Raw genomic sequence first — 16339 nt, forward strand, 5'->3', positions numbered from 1 at the left:
TGAAATGTGCTAATGCTGACTGCTTGCTGGGGTTGTGAGGGGTTATGAGATGGAGTTTTATGCAAGGTACTGTTAAGCAAAAAGGCCAATGCACACCTAAAACTAGTTTTTCCAAGTGTCCTCTAACAGTAAGAATTTCTACTGATAGGAATTCCAGAAATGAAAATATAAACAAGAACTCTGTCTCTCGTGAGACATCCAGCAGAAAAGGATTTTTCACTGGCCATATGAACATACAGATAAAGTGCAGCTGTCCAGAAGAGCTTGAAATGCATGTGCTGCTTTGCCTGAGAATGTGAAGGAGCTGGACTATAGGCATGTCTTTTTCTCCAGCTTTATTTCTTTAATCTCTTTCTAGGGTGTTTGTTAGGAGATATGATAGCTTCATATCACATTTTTGCCCTCCAGTTTTGGGTCCCCCTGAAAGGCAGGGTTAGAAGCTCCTGAGTTCTAGCACAGAGCTGTGTCCTGACTGCAGAGCGTGCAGAGTCCTTCTCCCTTCATGCCCTACTCCCACCTGTAATAGGTCCCTGAACTCTTCTCTAAATCAATCTTGCTTTTTTCCTTAGCCTAGGACTCAGTCTGAGCATTTGCCTTAGTGCTCTTAAGGGCAACCTAACCAAAAGCCTATGAAAATGTCAGAGCAGGAGCTTGATTACAAACACCAGTTGCTCTTAAGCAGATAGTCTGATATTGCCCAGTCTCACTCTCAGACAGTGAATTGGTTTCCATGAAATACAAAGGCTGGGGAAAGGAATGGAACCAAGAAATGCAAAGTCTTGAAGGGTCCTCAAAATGGTCGTGAAGGGGCCAGCTCAGAGGGGCTCAGCACACAGTTCACATAACAATTATTAACTCCTAGATAAAAATCCTGCTTCTCGATAGTTTGGGGTAAAACAGAGTGCAGGAGTGTTGTGATTATTCCCACTGCTGTTTCCAGCTCAAAGATCACCTTCATGGGTGCACCCTGAGGGTATCCATGTAACACCAGCTGCTGGAGAGCAGCACTGTGTGGTGCCTGTGTGTAGAGCATTGGTGGTGTTTTTGATGTGATGTATTTAACTGATTGTTTTCCATGGATTCCCCCCTCACACACTCTTTATCTGTAAGTGCCAGCACCCCTAAGATGGCTTGGGTGGATTCCTGGTGCATGACAGCTGGACTGGCTGCTGGTCTGTCATGCAGGGCTCTGTCTGCACTTCTCCTCAGACCTACAATTTATGTTTGTGGGCTCGCATTATTCACTTGAGTAATGGTCTGATTTACTTGTGTGTGTGGTATTACTCACTTGTTTCCCCTAAAGAGAAACAAATACAGCTCTTTGGAGAAAGAAAGAGGAATCATTTGCTATAACCTGAGTTTAAGGTGTGACAGATACCCAGTTTTGAACTTAAAATGAGTGGCAAAGCTATTCTGCAGATGTCTTCTGCAAACTGAACTCCAGTTCACATTTTAAAAGGCTCTACATGTCTCTGAATGAGACACACGTAGAAGAGTAGAGACAGGGCAATTTTTCTGGGATAGCCCTAGGATATAAACCGTTTGGAAGAAAAATATTTGACTTTAGTTAGATCCTGGGAATGAGCTCCATCTCTAAATGCTGTCATGAGAGCAGAGGGAGGACTATCATGAGGTGATACTGGGCTGATGTTTGATAGGGGCTCAGGTTAAAAGTTTAAATTTGAACCATTCCAAACGGTTTTGTGTTTTGTGGAATTGGAGTTTAAACCTTTTTACTTCAGTCTCATCTCAGCTGTGCTGCTTCTGGCTTCTTTTTGGCTCTAAGTGGCCTACTGGGTTTTGGTGCCAGTGAGGGTAGTCTGGCTGCAAACCTCTAGGCCTTAGAGTGAATGGCTCAGGTCCTCACACCACCTCCTCAGCCCATCTGCAGAGTAAGTATATATGCCTGAATGGCTGTGGAAAGTACACTGTAAAGGAAAAATATGTCTGAGAATGATACACTTTAGCCAAAAATCTGGGTAAAATGGAAAAAAGACCCTTAAAACAAGACCTCATCCTAATTCCAGAAGGATTCTTTGAAGTGGCATAAAGCTTCTTCTAGAAACTCGAAAAACAACCTGGTTTTTGGACCCCTGTGCACTCTGCAGATCTTGTTTTGTGCAGCTTTATTCAGTGAAACACAATTCTACATGAGTTTAAAAGCACAGAACAGCTGCTAAATTGTCTAGAATAAAATCTGTGATTATGCAGAGAGTTTCTCTCCACTGCTTTTCTAGACAAAATGGCGGGGGGAGCTTTTTCCTTCAGTGAAATAGCAGGTTCCAAAAACGATGTCTGGTTCCTATTACAGCAAAGGAAAAACTTGAGGTGTGCATTGGAAGTGCTAAGCCAGTGATTGAAATGTTGAAGTTGTTCCTAAAGGCCATTCCACATCATGAAGACATCATCTGTAAAGTAATCCTGCACAATGATCTGTGAGGAGAGGAGACTGAATTAGACTGAGTTCAGTATGGCTGGAGCTTCCAAATGTCCCACATTCGGATTGGCTTCTGTGGCAGAACCTGGTTGGGTCAGTGAGCACTGACTTGTTTATCTAGCAAGAAAAAGGGTTCAGGTGAAAGATTTTTTTCATCTCTGACTTGTCCCATCCCTGCACCTTTGTGCACGTCTGTGGCTGCTCACTGTGCCACATATGCCAACTTACCCAGTGACTTCTCCAGGATTCTGGAACTTGGAAAGGGCATTTCTGCTGCAGCAGCTCAACCAGAGCACAAGCAACGAGGTGTCTGATTTGCTAGTTTGCAAAATACCTTTTTAAAGGCAAGTGTTTGAGGAAAATAAAACAGTAGAAGTCTTCCCACTGGTAGTGTGCCAGTGGAAATATAATTTCATTAAAAATATGTGTTCAAAATAATTTCTTGATTAAAATTTAAAATGACAAGCTATCTGCAAGCGCTGAGGCTCTCAGAGTTCAAGCACTATAGCAGGAATGATGATAGACCTTTGGCTTCTGTACCACAGTAACTGAGATTGCTTAACAAGAGAGCCCCTCTTTTCATTATTAATAATGAAAGGGAACTTTCTGTTCCCTTCCCTTCACGCTCTGTCATTACAAGTTGCAGATCACATCTGCAACTTGGAGAAGTTGTCACAAGTATTTTGGCATAAATTTGCAACATGTATTTTCTAATCTATTCTTTTTTCTTCAAGAGAAATATTGTTGCCCAAATTTTTTTTTTTTAATAAAAAAATTGATCTTCCTTCCTCCCTTCTGTCCTTCCTTCCTTGTGGGAGGCAGGTTGAATGAAGAGGTACTGTGCAGATCTTTCCATCGACTGGTCCTGACTGGGCTTAGTGGTCTCACGTCTTTCAGCAGTGAGACATGTGAGCACATTGCTTTTGTAGGACTGGTAGCAGTCTGTAAAGCTGCCTTTGAGCTGGGCTTGCAGTACTTAACCTTTAACCTTTATTCTTAGTGGGATGCTGAATTATTAATAGGGCTCACAACTGAAAGGTTTTCTTGTGAGTGTAAAAACTGCTTGTTTTACTGCAATGTTGTAGCTTTGGTTTTCACTCTTTGTGAAATGAGAAAGGAACTCAGGATTCTTGGATGCTACAGTAGCAGTTAGCAATATAAACCCTATGGCTTCTCTCCCACAAGAAATGTTTTAATTATTTTCATTTTAAAGGTGTCCCCAAACCAAACGTAACATGGTTGAAGAAGAAAGACGTTTTACAGATCAATTCTTTCTTGGTTTTGAATGGCTCTTTATTTCTGAGGAATGTTTCCTATGGAGATGCAGGAACATACACTTGCAGAGCAGCTAATGCTCTCGGAAAAGCTGAGGCTGCATCTGTTCTCCACATAACTGGTAAGTGCTAAGTGGGAATTCCTTACTGATAACAACAGTCAGCCACTTTATAATCAAAGTTTAACAATAAAATAGTTGGAGGGATATTTAACACTTTATTAGAAAATTGGAATTTTTGATTGCATCTGACACCCTGGGATCCGTTCTCTGTTTTGTGTTTCCTGTAATGTGGATCTGTGTACAGATGGTTTGACTTGTGACTTCAAGGTTGTTCCATCTTCTTGCTTCCAGGCAACAAATAATCACCCTAAAACCAGCTGACACATTAGGAACTAAATCCACTGTCATGTTACTGTGTGCCCAGTGCTTCTAACTAGAGACACAGGGCAGGTGTGAGTATTCAGAAAATCTGCAGGGAAATGCAGGAAAATGAAGGCAAAGGCTGGTTTGGGGGTTTGGTGTTTGTTTTTCTTAACTATAGAGGCCAATAAAATGTAGGGAATTGGAAAAGAAAAAATTCTGATTATGACCTGCTAACATTCAGAATAGAAAATATAAAGAAAAAACTCCACATAAATACCTCTATTGCAAGTAGGGTAATAATGTAATTCTGTAAATACAATCATGCCTTGCACATCACCTCAGTCAATGGATCATTCGGCTCTAGAGATGAGCTGTCTCACCAGTTTGCTGTGCAAAGTGCAGCCCAGCTCCCCATGACCAGTCCTGCCACAAAGATCCCTTTCTTGGGCACACACCCAGGGCAGGTTGGGGATGTTTGGGCCTGTTGGCCGAGGAGGACATTCCAAGGACATAACGGGAGTCTCTGTGTGAGCATGAGTGTAGACTGAAGCTGCCTTCCTGGTTTCAGTTTTCCTGGAGTACATCAAAACTTCAGATGTTCCAGAGAGGAATATTATTATAATGACGTGACTGGAAGATTGCTCACAAGAGTCTAAATTTTGTTTCTATTCCTGGTCATGTGACATAAGTTTAAATAAATCTGGAGTGGATAGGAGAGGGCCAAATTCCGCAAGTTTTTGGCTGTGCAAGAATGCAGTGAAATGGGAGGACTTCTGCTGTCAGGACTTGCAGATTGCACTGGCTCAGTGTTGTCTGAAACATCCCATCAGTTTTTTGGCTTGGCTACAGCACTTGCTGCCTGACCAGGGGCAGTCCAGCGGTAGCACAAAGTCTGGGCAGCCTTTCCAATAAAACTTCCTGAGGGCTGACAAGGCAACCAGTCCTTGGTCTGTGGAGCTGGCCTCACTGTGGTTTTGGGGAGACTTTTTTGTCCTGGTGTTTGCAGACAGGCAGGAGGCTTTGTACAGAAACTGCACACTGAGGAGAAACGTTGAGCCGATGTAAAATGAACCAGAGAAGTTAGAATATAGTAAAAGATTTAAACCCTTGTGGAGGGAGAGTCATAGATGTTATGTACATTCATTAAAACAGAAATGTTGACTAAGTGGTAAGAATTGTGTGTTACTGACAGATTGCCCACATTTTTGGCAGTTATTCTGCCAGCATATGATAAAAAGGAGGAGTTGCTATAGTGATGGGCATTTGACTCTGCATTCATTATGCTATCTCTATGCATAATGAGATTTTAAAAGATGTTCTTCTTTTTTCTATTGTAACACTTTGTCATAATTCCATCTAATGGAACAGAGGAATTGGCTGGATTCCACTGAGAGAGTTATTTTTCTTAAAATTTTTGTATGCAATGAACTAATAAATAACACTGTCATGAGAAACAGGAAATACATCCTGTAAATCTTGTTTTCACACTAAGTGTTACAGGCCTGTTTTTCTAATAAATTCAATAAATTTGATTAATTTAGAAACCTGCATAAACATAAATAATTTCTGTTTCCCTGTACATATACCTGCGGTTTATTTGTTAGTTTAATTGCGTAAATGAAGTTGATCCTAAAGAACTCCAAACTGCTACTATCCTTCTGCTTCATAACTGGCATGCTGGATATTTTGATATGAAATTGTTTTTGGCATCCTGATTTAACTCTTGCTAAGAAGAGATCTTATGCATTGTGTTGCAGAACAAAGACTTACAGAGAATAACACTCAAGTATTGAAGGGAAGCAGAAGAAAGCGTGTCCTGATGGCATCTGTGATTGGTACAAATGTCAGTGTGGTACCTGGAGATCCCCTAAGAATAGGTGTGTTGCCTTCTCTGCTTTTTCATGAATCTTTTTTTTTTTTTTTTTTAATGTAGGAGGGCCCATGGAAAAAGTGAATGCAATTCCCAAGAGTCCAGGTTTGGTGACCCCCTGGATTTCTTAACTCTGGGTCAGCTCTGTTACCAGGGAGGAAGCCTTAGATTAAGACAATCATATTTTTTTTCAGCTTTTCGAAAAACACCTTCCCTTAAACTGTTGTGAGGTGACTCACTCTGACACTAAAGCCACTAATCACTCTTTGAGCTTCACTTGAAAAATGGAAGGGATTCAGCTGGGCCCTAGAATGTTTGTTCTTTTTTCCCATCTAAATGAATGCCTTTGCTTCCATCCCTGCCCATGCCTGTGGAGTGAAAACGCAGCAATTTCATCTGATGTGTTTGTGACTCCTTTCCCAAACAGAGAGAAATTCTTTAATTACAGACCTTTCTGGGTATTGTAGAGTCTGGGATGAAATCTTCATTCCATTTAAATCATTGCTGCCCCGTTCCACCTTGTCCATATAGAACTTACTGAAAGGCAAATTATGAAGAAGTGTGGTAAGTGCACATGAGCTTATAGAGCTCATACCCCTCAAGGGGCTGTCAGGATTTTGGGCCACAGCTTGGACTTCAGTGAATTTATGCATATTCTTGTTTTTATTTAGAATGGTAATGTCCTTCATGTAGAATCACACACTCACACATACTTGTTCACAAACATTTCAGTGTGTTGAGAAAAACCTGCTAAAATGCTGTTGATTTTTAGGTTGCCCGGTGCTGCCCAGTCACAGAAATACAGTCCAGTGGCTCTTTGGAGATAGCCCAATTGAGGAACTTAAGACCTTGGAATACCAAACACTGGTTGGGGGTCGTATCCTAGAGGTGAACACCAACTCTGGTCAATTTGCTGGACAATTCCAATGTCGGACTTCAGCTAGTGCAAAACTAATGTCAGTTTGGGTAAATGTCAAGAAGGAAGGTTTGTTGAAAATTATATGACAAATTCTTGAATTTTAAAATATCTTCTTTCACTCTGTAAAGACTTTTCCTGATAACTAACCTGCTTTTCTGTGTTGAAAGTAATTCAGAAATATATGTTTGGCTTTACATGTGGGAATGGTCTTATTTAAGTCAATAGACAATGTCCATACTCAGAGTTGGATATGGCAATTAATGTCTATCCAAATTTCATGTGGGGGTTCTGATTGCTTGCCTGTGTATCTGAGAAGCTGAGAGAATGTGTTTTTCTGCTTAAACAGTTTTAAATCAGACAGGTTTTACCAACTTGCCCTTCAACAAACTTCTCCATGATAGCCCACCAAACTGAAAAAAACTGAGTTTGAGGTCATCTTTGGAAATATCTTCATTATAATAAAAATAATTTTAATGTAATTGTCTTATTCCAGCATCATTACAATTAATATGGCAGTGATCTTACTGCAGACACCCTTAATCACATCAATGTGCTAGAGCACACTGCACACTCATAGATTTCCACGTGAAATTCTCAAAAATGTCTTGTAAAGTTCCCTAGTGTAATGCACTTGCAGAAAACCACATTTCTATCAGTAGGTTATGAAATGTGCAACTGAATTTCCAAAGTAATGAATTTGAAAAGAACCCTACATATGCACCAGCAGGACAATCAGCTGTATCCGCAAACATTTTATCAAGTTTTAAACATTTTAAGTGTTTAGAAAATAATTATGTTCTCTTTTTAAAAACCCAATTATAAGTAGGAACTCAGATTTAAACCAAGCATCTGCTGACACTGTAAGCTTTTCTGTCTGTTTTATCTCTTCACCTAGCAGTTTGATTTGGCTTATGACTGATGGTCAAGGGACACAAGCAGTAGGATCAGATCCCCTGTGCTGTGTGTGAGGGTGTTCTCAGTGACTGTTCATGGGTGAGGATGGTTCTGGAACGCCTGGGGTTATGGGGGAAGTTACATTTGCAAAGGAATCTTACTGAGACATATCCATGATCAAAACATTTATTTTTAAAATCAAATGTAAATCAGAAAATATCCTAATAGAATTTTTCAAAAACTAGGTCCAGACTTAGATCCTAATTTAGATCTCCTTACAGTTAGAATTTCTGCCACTTATTGAACTGTCCACCTACAGTCTTCAGCTGGACTGCCTTTTGGTTGCCCAATCCCCTCTCCAGTCAGGTTGGGCAGTATTTTGAGGAGATTCCATTTCCTACCTCTGAGCTGTAACTCTGATTGACACTTATGTAAATGTTTCATCAGTGCCATACCCATGCATTTGTGAGGCTGTGAAACCTCCCTTGGTGGTTTTTGCACAGTAGGCATTTCAAGGGCACTTCTGAGCAGTGTCATCCTAGTTAAACAAACAATACAGTCTCTCCATCATAGCTGCAGTCAGTAAATTTAACTATTTCTACTTTGAAAAAGGCCCTTTTGTATTATTTTAAGAAATCCAGAAGTAATAAGGAAACATTGAAAAACAATAAGTTAAAGAATTCATTATGTGCTGCAAGAGTGAGCCTGTGGACACAGCTGGTAGCTATCAATTATTCTTGGTTATTATAGAAAAACCTGACTCCTTCTGTGATCACATAAAAATCTGTCAACATTGCATAGTACTTCATCTTTTAGCAAGTGACAAAAAAAAATTGTGGAGGAAGGGGTAAGTGTGGAATTTTGACTAAATATAAAGGTAGTAATTGTTAGAGGTGATCGGTTTTTAATATAAAACGCTCTTTAAAACAAATTCCTTTTTCATCTTGCCAGGTGCCTCAGTGGCAAATTATTTTTACATTAAATACTTCTCTGTAGTTTAGGACAGGATTTTCTTAAATCCTGAAATTACGTGAGGTGTCTGGAGTAAGATGAGTTTTCTTCAGGACAAACTTGCTGTGGAACAGCAGGAAACCTAGAGAGCCTGATTTACAATTTCCTCTTTTTAATGCTTATTGTATAAAAACGTTATGAAAGTTTTAAAGGAGGCTCATCAGTTCCTACTGTGAGCCAGGTTCTGCCCTTCATGTGCTGATCTCATTTGCCTTCTAGAGAGCTTCATGGGTAAGGGCTGAACTTGAGGGGAAGCTGAGTAGAACTAAATTCTACTTTGGCTCATGGTCCCTTTTCACAGTGCTGAAATATTTGCTTTTCTACAGAGGATGTGGTATCTATCCAGCCTGCAGAGAGTGCTGCCAAATCAATCAAAATGTGACACAGTTACAATGTACAGTGCCTCTCTCACACTGCTTGCAATTGTATTTCTTAGATTTCACCTGGGAATATGCTGAGTGGAGTCCCTGCTCTGCTACCTGTGGGCATTCAGGAACCCGCTCCAGGAGCCTGCAGTGCCTGAACGCAGAGAAACAGAAAGTAAATGAGTCACAGTGCAGAGAGCTGCAAAAGCCAGTGATTATTTACCAGCCCTGCAACACAGAGGACTGCCCTGCCAGGTAAACTCCCTTCTGCTCTGTTTCCATGTGCTCTTTGTGTATTAAAATGCACTCGCCACCTCCTGAAATTGTTTCTGTGTTTATGCGTGTCTCCACGCTGCTGCAGCAGGTCTTGCTGCTACCACACCACACCTCAAAAGCTGAACTGGAGATCTCTCTGAGACACTGGGATGCGCAGTTTTGTGGAATCTGTGCCGCCCTAGAGGGAAAGCTTGTTGTGTTTAGAGTGGCCAAAGTAACTCTGTGTTCACCTGCTCTCCTTTGTGCCAGCAGAGCTCTGAGGAAGGTGTTTTCTGTGGAATGCCTCATTTACGTCTAATGCCCCTCACCACAGTGCTCCTGGCATGTCCTCCCCAGCCAATTTTCTCACTGATTCAATAGGGGTCATGGGGCTGAAGGTATTCACATCACAGACAAGTATATCACAGCATCTGATTCTGAAGGCCAAAACCATACTTCTAGGCTACTTGAGTTGCACTGAGCATTCCAGCTCAACAGGGTGTTTCTCCAGGTGTTCAGCGGGAAAACCCATAGGATCCTCAAAACAGGTGCTTTTTGTTGCTTTAAAGAATTGGTCATCACTATCAGCAAAAGTCTGTGAGGGGTGCACACACTTTGGAGTTGTCCCTCACTGGAAAATGTTGACAGGGAAGTGTTAAGACCTTAGCTGACATTGCGAGAGTGTATCTTGCCAGTATGTTCTAAATTCTGTTCTGAATGCAGAAAACATAGCAACAGATATGCATCAGGAGAAGTTGTTTATACTTCATTATTAGCAGCCAAAACCCAGATCATCTTAAATTGTGAGACTGAACTCCAGCCAGCCCAGAGAAAGCAAACATTTTGCCAGTAGAAAAATACTGAAATCAAACGAATAGTTTGAAACACAGCTTTGGTTGCAGGTTTCCCTCTTAAGCTCCAGCCATTTGGAACAGATGTCAGGAGGGTACAAGGGGTCCTGGGGCTCCTCTGAGCAAGGTCATGCCTTTCAGTGGATTGCAGGGCATGACTGAATAATCTGATTATCACTGGCCCTGGAGTGTTCACAACATAAACAAATCAGTTATTTCATATGGCTAAAGGGAATGGGAACTGAATTGTCTTTTTAAATGCTTTGATTTGTTCTGCTTTAAATTTGGCTTTATGTAATTGCCAATGGGAGGCAATTGTATGTATACAAATGCAATTAACTCTGTCTTTAGCCATACGTGAGTGCTAACAAATAAACTGGTTTTCTTTCATGAAATATTCCATGCTTTCTATACAGGAAGAGCATCCCAGATGCCTGGAAAATAACCCTGTGTCAGGTCCTTGGTGCCTCTAACCTCTCTCCTTCCCTGTGATTACAGACCTGGGAGAGAAGTGCGAAGTGTCCAAACTTCCCTTCCCATTTTCCCACTTACTGATTTCTGCACAACCTTCTCATCTTAAGGCAGCTCTTTAGAAAGTATCCATAGAATTATAAAGGCTTAAATATGCAGTCAGTGGCATGGGCCCCTAATTGTTTGGAGCATTTTGCATGTGTTTAATCACCTCTCTCCATCACAGTGGAGGGATACAGTCAAGCAAATACAAGGGCTTGGGTATGTATTTAACTTGAGCTTTGCTGTGCATGCACTGCACCAAATGTTTACAAAATTACTTGAGCTTTAAAAGGGAGAAAAACACAAGGGTGCAGACTGTAAAAGATTAATCTTCCTTGGGTGGATATAAGCTGTTTGAGTGTAAGAAAATGAAATAATTGCTGAAGAAAATAGGATTTTTTTTCCTGTTATCATTGTTGTGGTACACATAAAGTTCATTTTATATCTCTAGCCTAGATTTATGCAAAGAGCAAGTGAAGTTGATTGTATTACCATGTGCTTCCTCCCCAGTATTGTTCCTAGCTGCTAAGACAGACTAAATATCTGCAACTTCTAACCAACAAATAACATATTCTGCTTGAGCCGTTATCTGGTGAGATCTTGATGAAATAAATTTGGATGAGTTACGGCAGCTGTCACTTTGGTACCAACTAAATTGGTACCAACCATTTTATAAGCAATGGAGAAGTTCAATGTCCTTCCTCCTGGAATGTCACATCCAGCAGGGTCCATAGGGCTCACCTAGTAACAGCTTCTGGTAACAGATCTGTTAGCAGTTAACCACGTTTAGAAGACCTTGCTCAAGTGAGGAAGCCGATTCTAGCAGTTCTCACATCTAAAACGTGCAAGGATGGGTTCTTTTGCGTTTTCTTTGCAAACAATTGCTGCCAGCTACCAGCAGGGCTGCAGTAATGGCTATAAATTTGTCTGTGCATCCTGCAGGTGGGTAGCTGGGCCGTGGTCTGAGTGCTCTGCATCTTGTGGCGGTGGATTTCGCCATCGGCAGCTGTGGTGTCACCAAGTCAAAGCCAACGGCAGCGTGCTGGCCCTGCTGCCAGGGGCCTGCACACACAGGGACAGGCCTGTGGGAAGGAGACCCTGCACAGGGCACTCTTGTCCCCGGGGGCCAACGCAGGCAAAAGCACAGGTAAGTTACAGCATTTGTCTGGAATCTCCTTGTGTTGTCAAAGTGGGACAGTGTCATCGCGCCACTGGCTGAACATCTGTCGTCCTGTGGCTGAACATCTGTCCTCTTACACAAGGGAGGAGCTTTGTGTGTGTAATTACCTTTCAGAGCAGTCAATTAGAAATCCTGTTTCGTAAGGTTTTTTCATTTTATGCTGTCTGAGCAACTTTTGTTTGTTGAAGACACGACCTGAAACCAGAGTAGTAACTTCAGTGTGTTTTATAAGCTAAGCCACTATGATGTATTTCATTTTCCAAGCTAGTTTATTGCTTTTGTTGCAGTCATATAAGAACACAGGTTGCGTAGTTGTACTTGTGAAGTCCCTAAAATCGATACATGAATGTGCTTCAACAGCAGTTGCCAGTGTTTAATGCACAGAACTCTGTTTTCCTATATTTTCTGTTTCTTCCTTCATGCAGTAAACTTGTGTTCATATTGATATGATTTATATAATTATTAACACGGTATTTACTGTTCAGTGTGCAAAGTAATTAATTATAATTGCTATTGCTGCATTCACAATACGGGTTTTAGCAAGACAAGTTTGTAATGGTCGGAGCTACAGGAAGAAGGTTGAAGCAGTATGGATGTGGCACAATGAGAGCAGACAGTGGATTTAGCTTTAGGAACAGGCAGGAAACTCAGTGTCTTGGCAAAATTGCACAGAGAGAACCAAAAATATGTAGGTCTTATCCAAATCGAGGTGTGACAGGACTGAAGAAAAAGGCAAAATGCAAAAAATTATGGCTGGGCTGTGTAGCTGGGTAACTGCCTAGGAGGGTAATTCTGTTGTTACTAACTTGGCTGTTTCTTTTTCTCTCTCCTCACCCTTTACTCTCAATTTTCAGTGTTCTGGTCGCTGTGTAGGCCACCCTGCAGGTTCACAGCACCGTCAGTTTATATGTCAGCTTCGGAACGGATCTTTCGTGCCAAACTCCTCTTGTGATGAAAGAAAGAGGTAAATAGTTAGAAGAAGTTACAAGTTAGATTCTTTAGATGATCAAATTAAGGTACAGGATTGTTACTGCAGTACAAATAGGCAAATTCTTTTGTGTCAAACAAAGGAAAGGAGGTAGAGACAGTCATCCCTTTGTGGACACTGGATGAATTCAGGAACCCGGGAGAGGTCATGCCTGAAGAATTCAGAGCATCCAGTATGGAGTGTTTCAGGGTCAGCTAAGTTTTCCTAAAGATAAAATACCTTTTCTATTCCAGGGTTAAGAAATTGGTTTAAAGAAACTCACATTTCCTCATGAGCAGGAAGGCATGATGAGGAGCACAAAATTAAATAAAAGGAAATCAACTTAAATATTAAAAAAGCACTGAACAGGTTACCCAGAAAGTTGTGGAGTCCCCACCTTTGGAGATATTCAAAATACAAGCAGAGACAGTCTTGAGGATCCTGGTCTAGTTGGCTGTGCTGTGAGCTGGGGTGGGGGCTGATTTGTTCCGTAGTTCTAGGAATAAGGATTTAGCACAAAAGCAAACATTTAACTCCGCTTATTTCCCTGCACAGCCCTCCTGTCAGAAGGAACTGTTCCTCAGAGCTGTGTGACGTGTACTGGCGGACAGGCCCCTGGAGGCCCTGCAGTGTGGGCTGTGGGAGCGGGTTCCAGTCCAGGAGAGTGTCCTGCATACACAGGCAGAGCAACAAACCCGTGGCTGAGCATTTCTGCGAAGGGAGGAAGAGACCAGTGACCTGGCAACACTGCAATGTCACATCCTGTGGCAGTATGTAAATGTTTATTTAAATATGAGCATAGTAATAGTTTGTAGCAGTTATATTAGAAAGTGACTCACAGTTGTACACTATTGATTCTGCAAGCATTTGATTGTACATCAAAGGTAAAACTATCCTCTCCGAGGAGCACTTCGTAATCCTGGGGTTTCTTTTCTCTAAGTAGGCCAGTTTGATACTAAAGCCTCAAAAGCACTTTTAGAAACAGGATATTTAGGAAGTTTTTTGCAAACTTCCCTACATGACTGTGCCAGTTGTGACTCAAAAGTCTCTGAGCGAGCTGTTAATGCCTCCAAGACCGGTAGTGTTCTGAAACAGACAATGAGTAAATGAAGGCAGTGAGATCACACCTCTTACTCGTGACCTTGTTTAGCTTTCAATCCACTGCTGCCAGAAATGCACACAGTTACACAATTACAAAGCTAGCAGGAATCTGTCTGTTGTTTACAATTACTATGGCAAGTTCTGGTTTTTCTCTTTTGCTCATTATAAAGCCTTGTAATATTTAAATATATTTTTCAGAAGGAGAATGCAAGGATACAACTCACTACTGTACATTTGTAAAGCAACTAAAGTTATGCTTGATAGACACCTACAAACAAAGATGTTGTCAATCATGTCAAGAAATGTAAGTCCTCTATGGCAAGTTCATGTTGCTGCAGTGAAGAGATGAGAAGAGAGGTTCATTAAACTAACTTACTCGAAATATATCCTTGTAAATGAGACACTAGTTGTGACAGTTAAATGGCAACATGGGGCAAATGAAAACACAGTATTGTGGCTTGATGTGCTGGATAAGGTATTGTTTCTGGGAGCTTTCATTTTTCATTCTTTGCCATGGAACTTCAAATGTTTTAAACATGTCTGGATTAGCAAGATCATATCATGGCATATCATCTGTAAAATTTTGCAGGCCATCATTTTATAATTTTATCAGTGAAAAAAGCATTACCTAAAAGCAACAAATAGTCCTTAATTTATGAGGAAGAGTCACAAAAATACTTCAAAAATTTTTTTGAAATGCAGCAACTATTGACTCACAGGTTTTGGTTTGTTTTTTTTTTCATCATACTTAACACTATTTTTAAATTTATAGAAGCTGTGGCTTGTAGCTGTAAAATTTTGGCAACAGCTTCATTCTCATTATCAGCTTGAGCTTAAGGGTTGATCTCACAGGGTATGCTTTACAGATACTAGCTCTCAGATGGATACACAGAAGTACATTGAATTTTTACTGCTTGTATTTATGTATATGCAGTAGGACACTATAGATCCTAGTACAATTTTCAAAGCAGCAATAGATCTCTTTTGAATAAATGAGGTGTCATTTTTTATTGTTTCTATTCCGATTCCAGTCTCTGAAGAACAATCGAAGTTCTGGCATGACTATACTTTTGTAGTGATATTAAATTAGACAGAAGCTTCCTTGTCAGAGCTGTGAACAAACATTTGTGAGCACTGTTCTCTTGCACATCAAGTCAAATGAGGAGCCAGTAATTGGTCAAAATGGCTGTCAGATTTCTCGTCTTGAATAATCATTCTCTTTTTCTCCATTAAAGGGGAAAAATGTCCAAGGAAGAATTATTAATTGTGAAGATAGACAAGTGCAAGAAATCTATTTTGAGCATTTTTCCATCTAGATGAGTTTTTCATGATGACCATTGACCCATCTGAGTAATTTGCAAGCTGATAAATTCTTCTTATGATATTGCTGGGTAAATTATCTTCCATATTGCAGATTGTCTGACTAGGGCTTTAAGCAGAGAGGACCCCATGAGAGGCAGAAAATAGATGATTTTTTTCTTTTGTAGTTTCCAAACTACTGCTCATATTAGAGGCCTGAATGCTTACTTTGACTTGGCTCTTGTGTTCCATCTCTGACCTGTGTGACAGGCAGAGGGCTGGGAGTGCTGTGGGGGCAGCTCAGACGCAGCATCCTGCACAGAGGGTTTGCATCACTGAGAATTAGGGTAGCACTACTGTATAGAAAATGTTTAGGGTGGACTATCATGTCCAAGGCTGACTACAAGGAGAGGATATTCCTGATCATTACCTTTTTAATCAGCAATGGGTCTTGATTGTTTAAGCAGTTTTTTAAATTAAACATTTGTAAGATACTTTTGTAGATATTTATTGTCTGATTTAAAAGTGCAATATTTTTTTTGTACAGTGTTTAATAAAGATTTTTGGACATATATTTTTTCTTATTACCAAAATTTCTTATTCATGTTTTCCCTCTATATTTAAAGTTTTCAAATGTTAACACATAGCATTTTTTGGTTGTGTTAACTTTGGTTAAATATGCATGCTATCCAGAAGCAGTGCTGTAAATGTTTGTGATTGCAATTGGCATGACATTCCTCTGTAGATTATTTTATTGCTTCTCCAGTAACTGAAGATTTTAGCTCTCTTGAACGTAGTTTTGATATTTCTGAAATAAAGTATAGTTTGATTATTCAACACTGTGATTACCCTGACATTGTTTATTACCATGATTTGCTTAGTAACTGTGCTTTCATTCCTTGTTATTTTTTTCAACATACTTTGTCCGTAATTCTGGGACTTTTTTCAAAGCTTCGGATTAGTCCTTAATTTTTAACAGTTTATCAGTCATATTGTCAGCTTCACTGCAGTCTGCTTTGCACTGCTATTAAGAGACAA

General features: G+C 40.4%; 1 protein-coding gene across 6 annotated transcripts in view; it reads left to right on the forward strand.

Moving 5' to 3' along the window:
- The window catches only part of ADAMTSL3 (ADAMTS like 3), a 179650-nt gene extending 163512 nt beyond the window's left edge, over window positions 1–16138 (forward strand). For 5 of the 6 annotated variants that reach the window (XM_032122884.1, XM_032122887.1, XM_032122888.1 and 2 more), the window contains 8 exons: window positions 3651–3833; window positions 5834–5953; window positions 6719–6931; window positions 9207–9390; window positions 11697–11901; window positions 12789–12898; window positions 13457–13671; window positions 14201–16138. In XM_032122884.1, coding sequence (XP_031978775.1) covers window positions 3651–3833; window positions 5834–5953; window positions 6719–6931; window positions 9207–9390; window positions 11697–11901; window positions 12789–12898; window positions 13457–13671; window positions 14201–14310 — 1340 coding nt within the window. In that variant the 3' untranslated portion in view covers window positions 14311–16138. Of the gene's footprint in view, window positions 1–3650; window positions 3834–5833; window positions 5954–6718; window positions 6932–9206; window positions 9391–11696; window positions 11902–12788; window positions 12899–13456; window positions 13672–14200 lie in introns of those variants that run through there. The other variant, XM_032122889.1, reaches the window with a different exon arrangement.
- The last annotated feature ends 201 nt before the right edge of the window (window positions 16139–16339 follow it).

Source organism: Corvus moneduloides, chromosome 13, assembly GCF_009650955.1.
Source record: "Corvus moneduloides isolate bCorMon1 chromosome 13, bCorMon1.pri, whole genome shotgun sequence".
Lineage (NCBI taxonomy): Eukaryota > Metazoa > Chordata > Aves > Passeriformes > Corvidae > Corvus > Corvus moneduloides.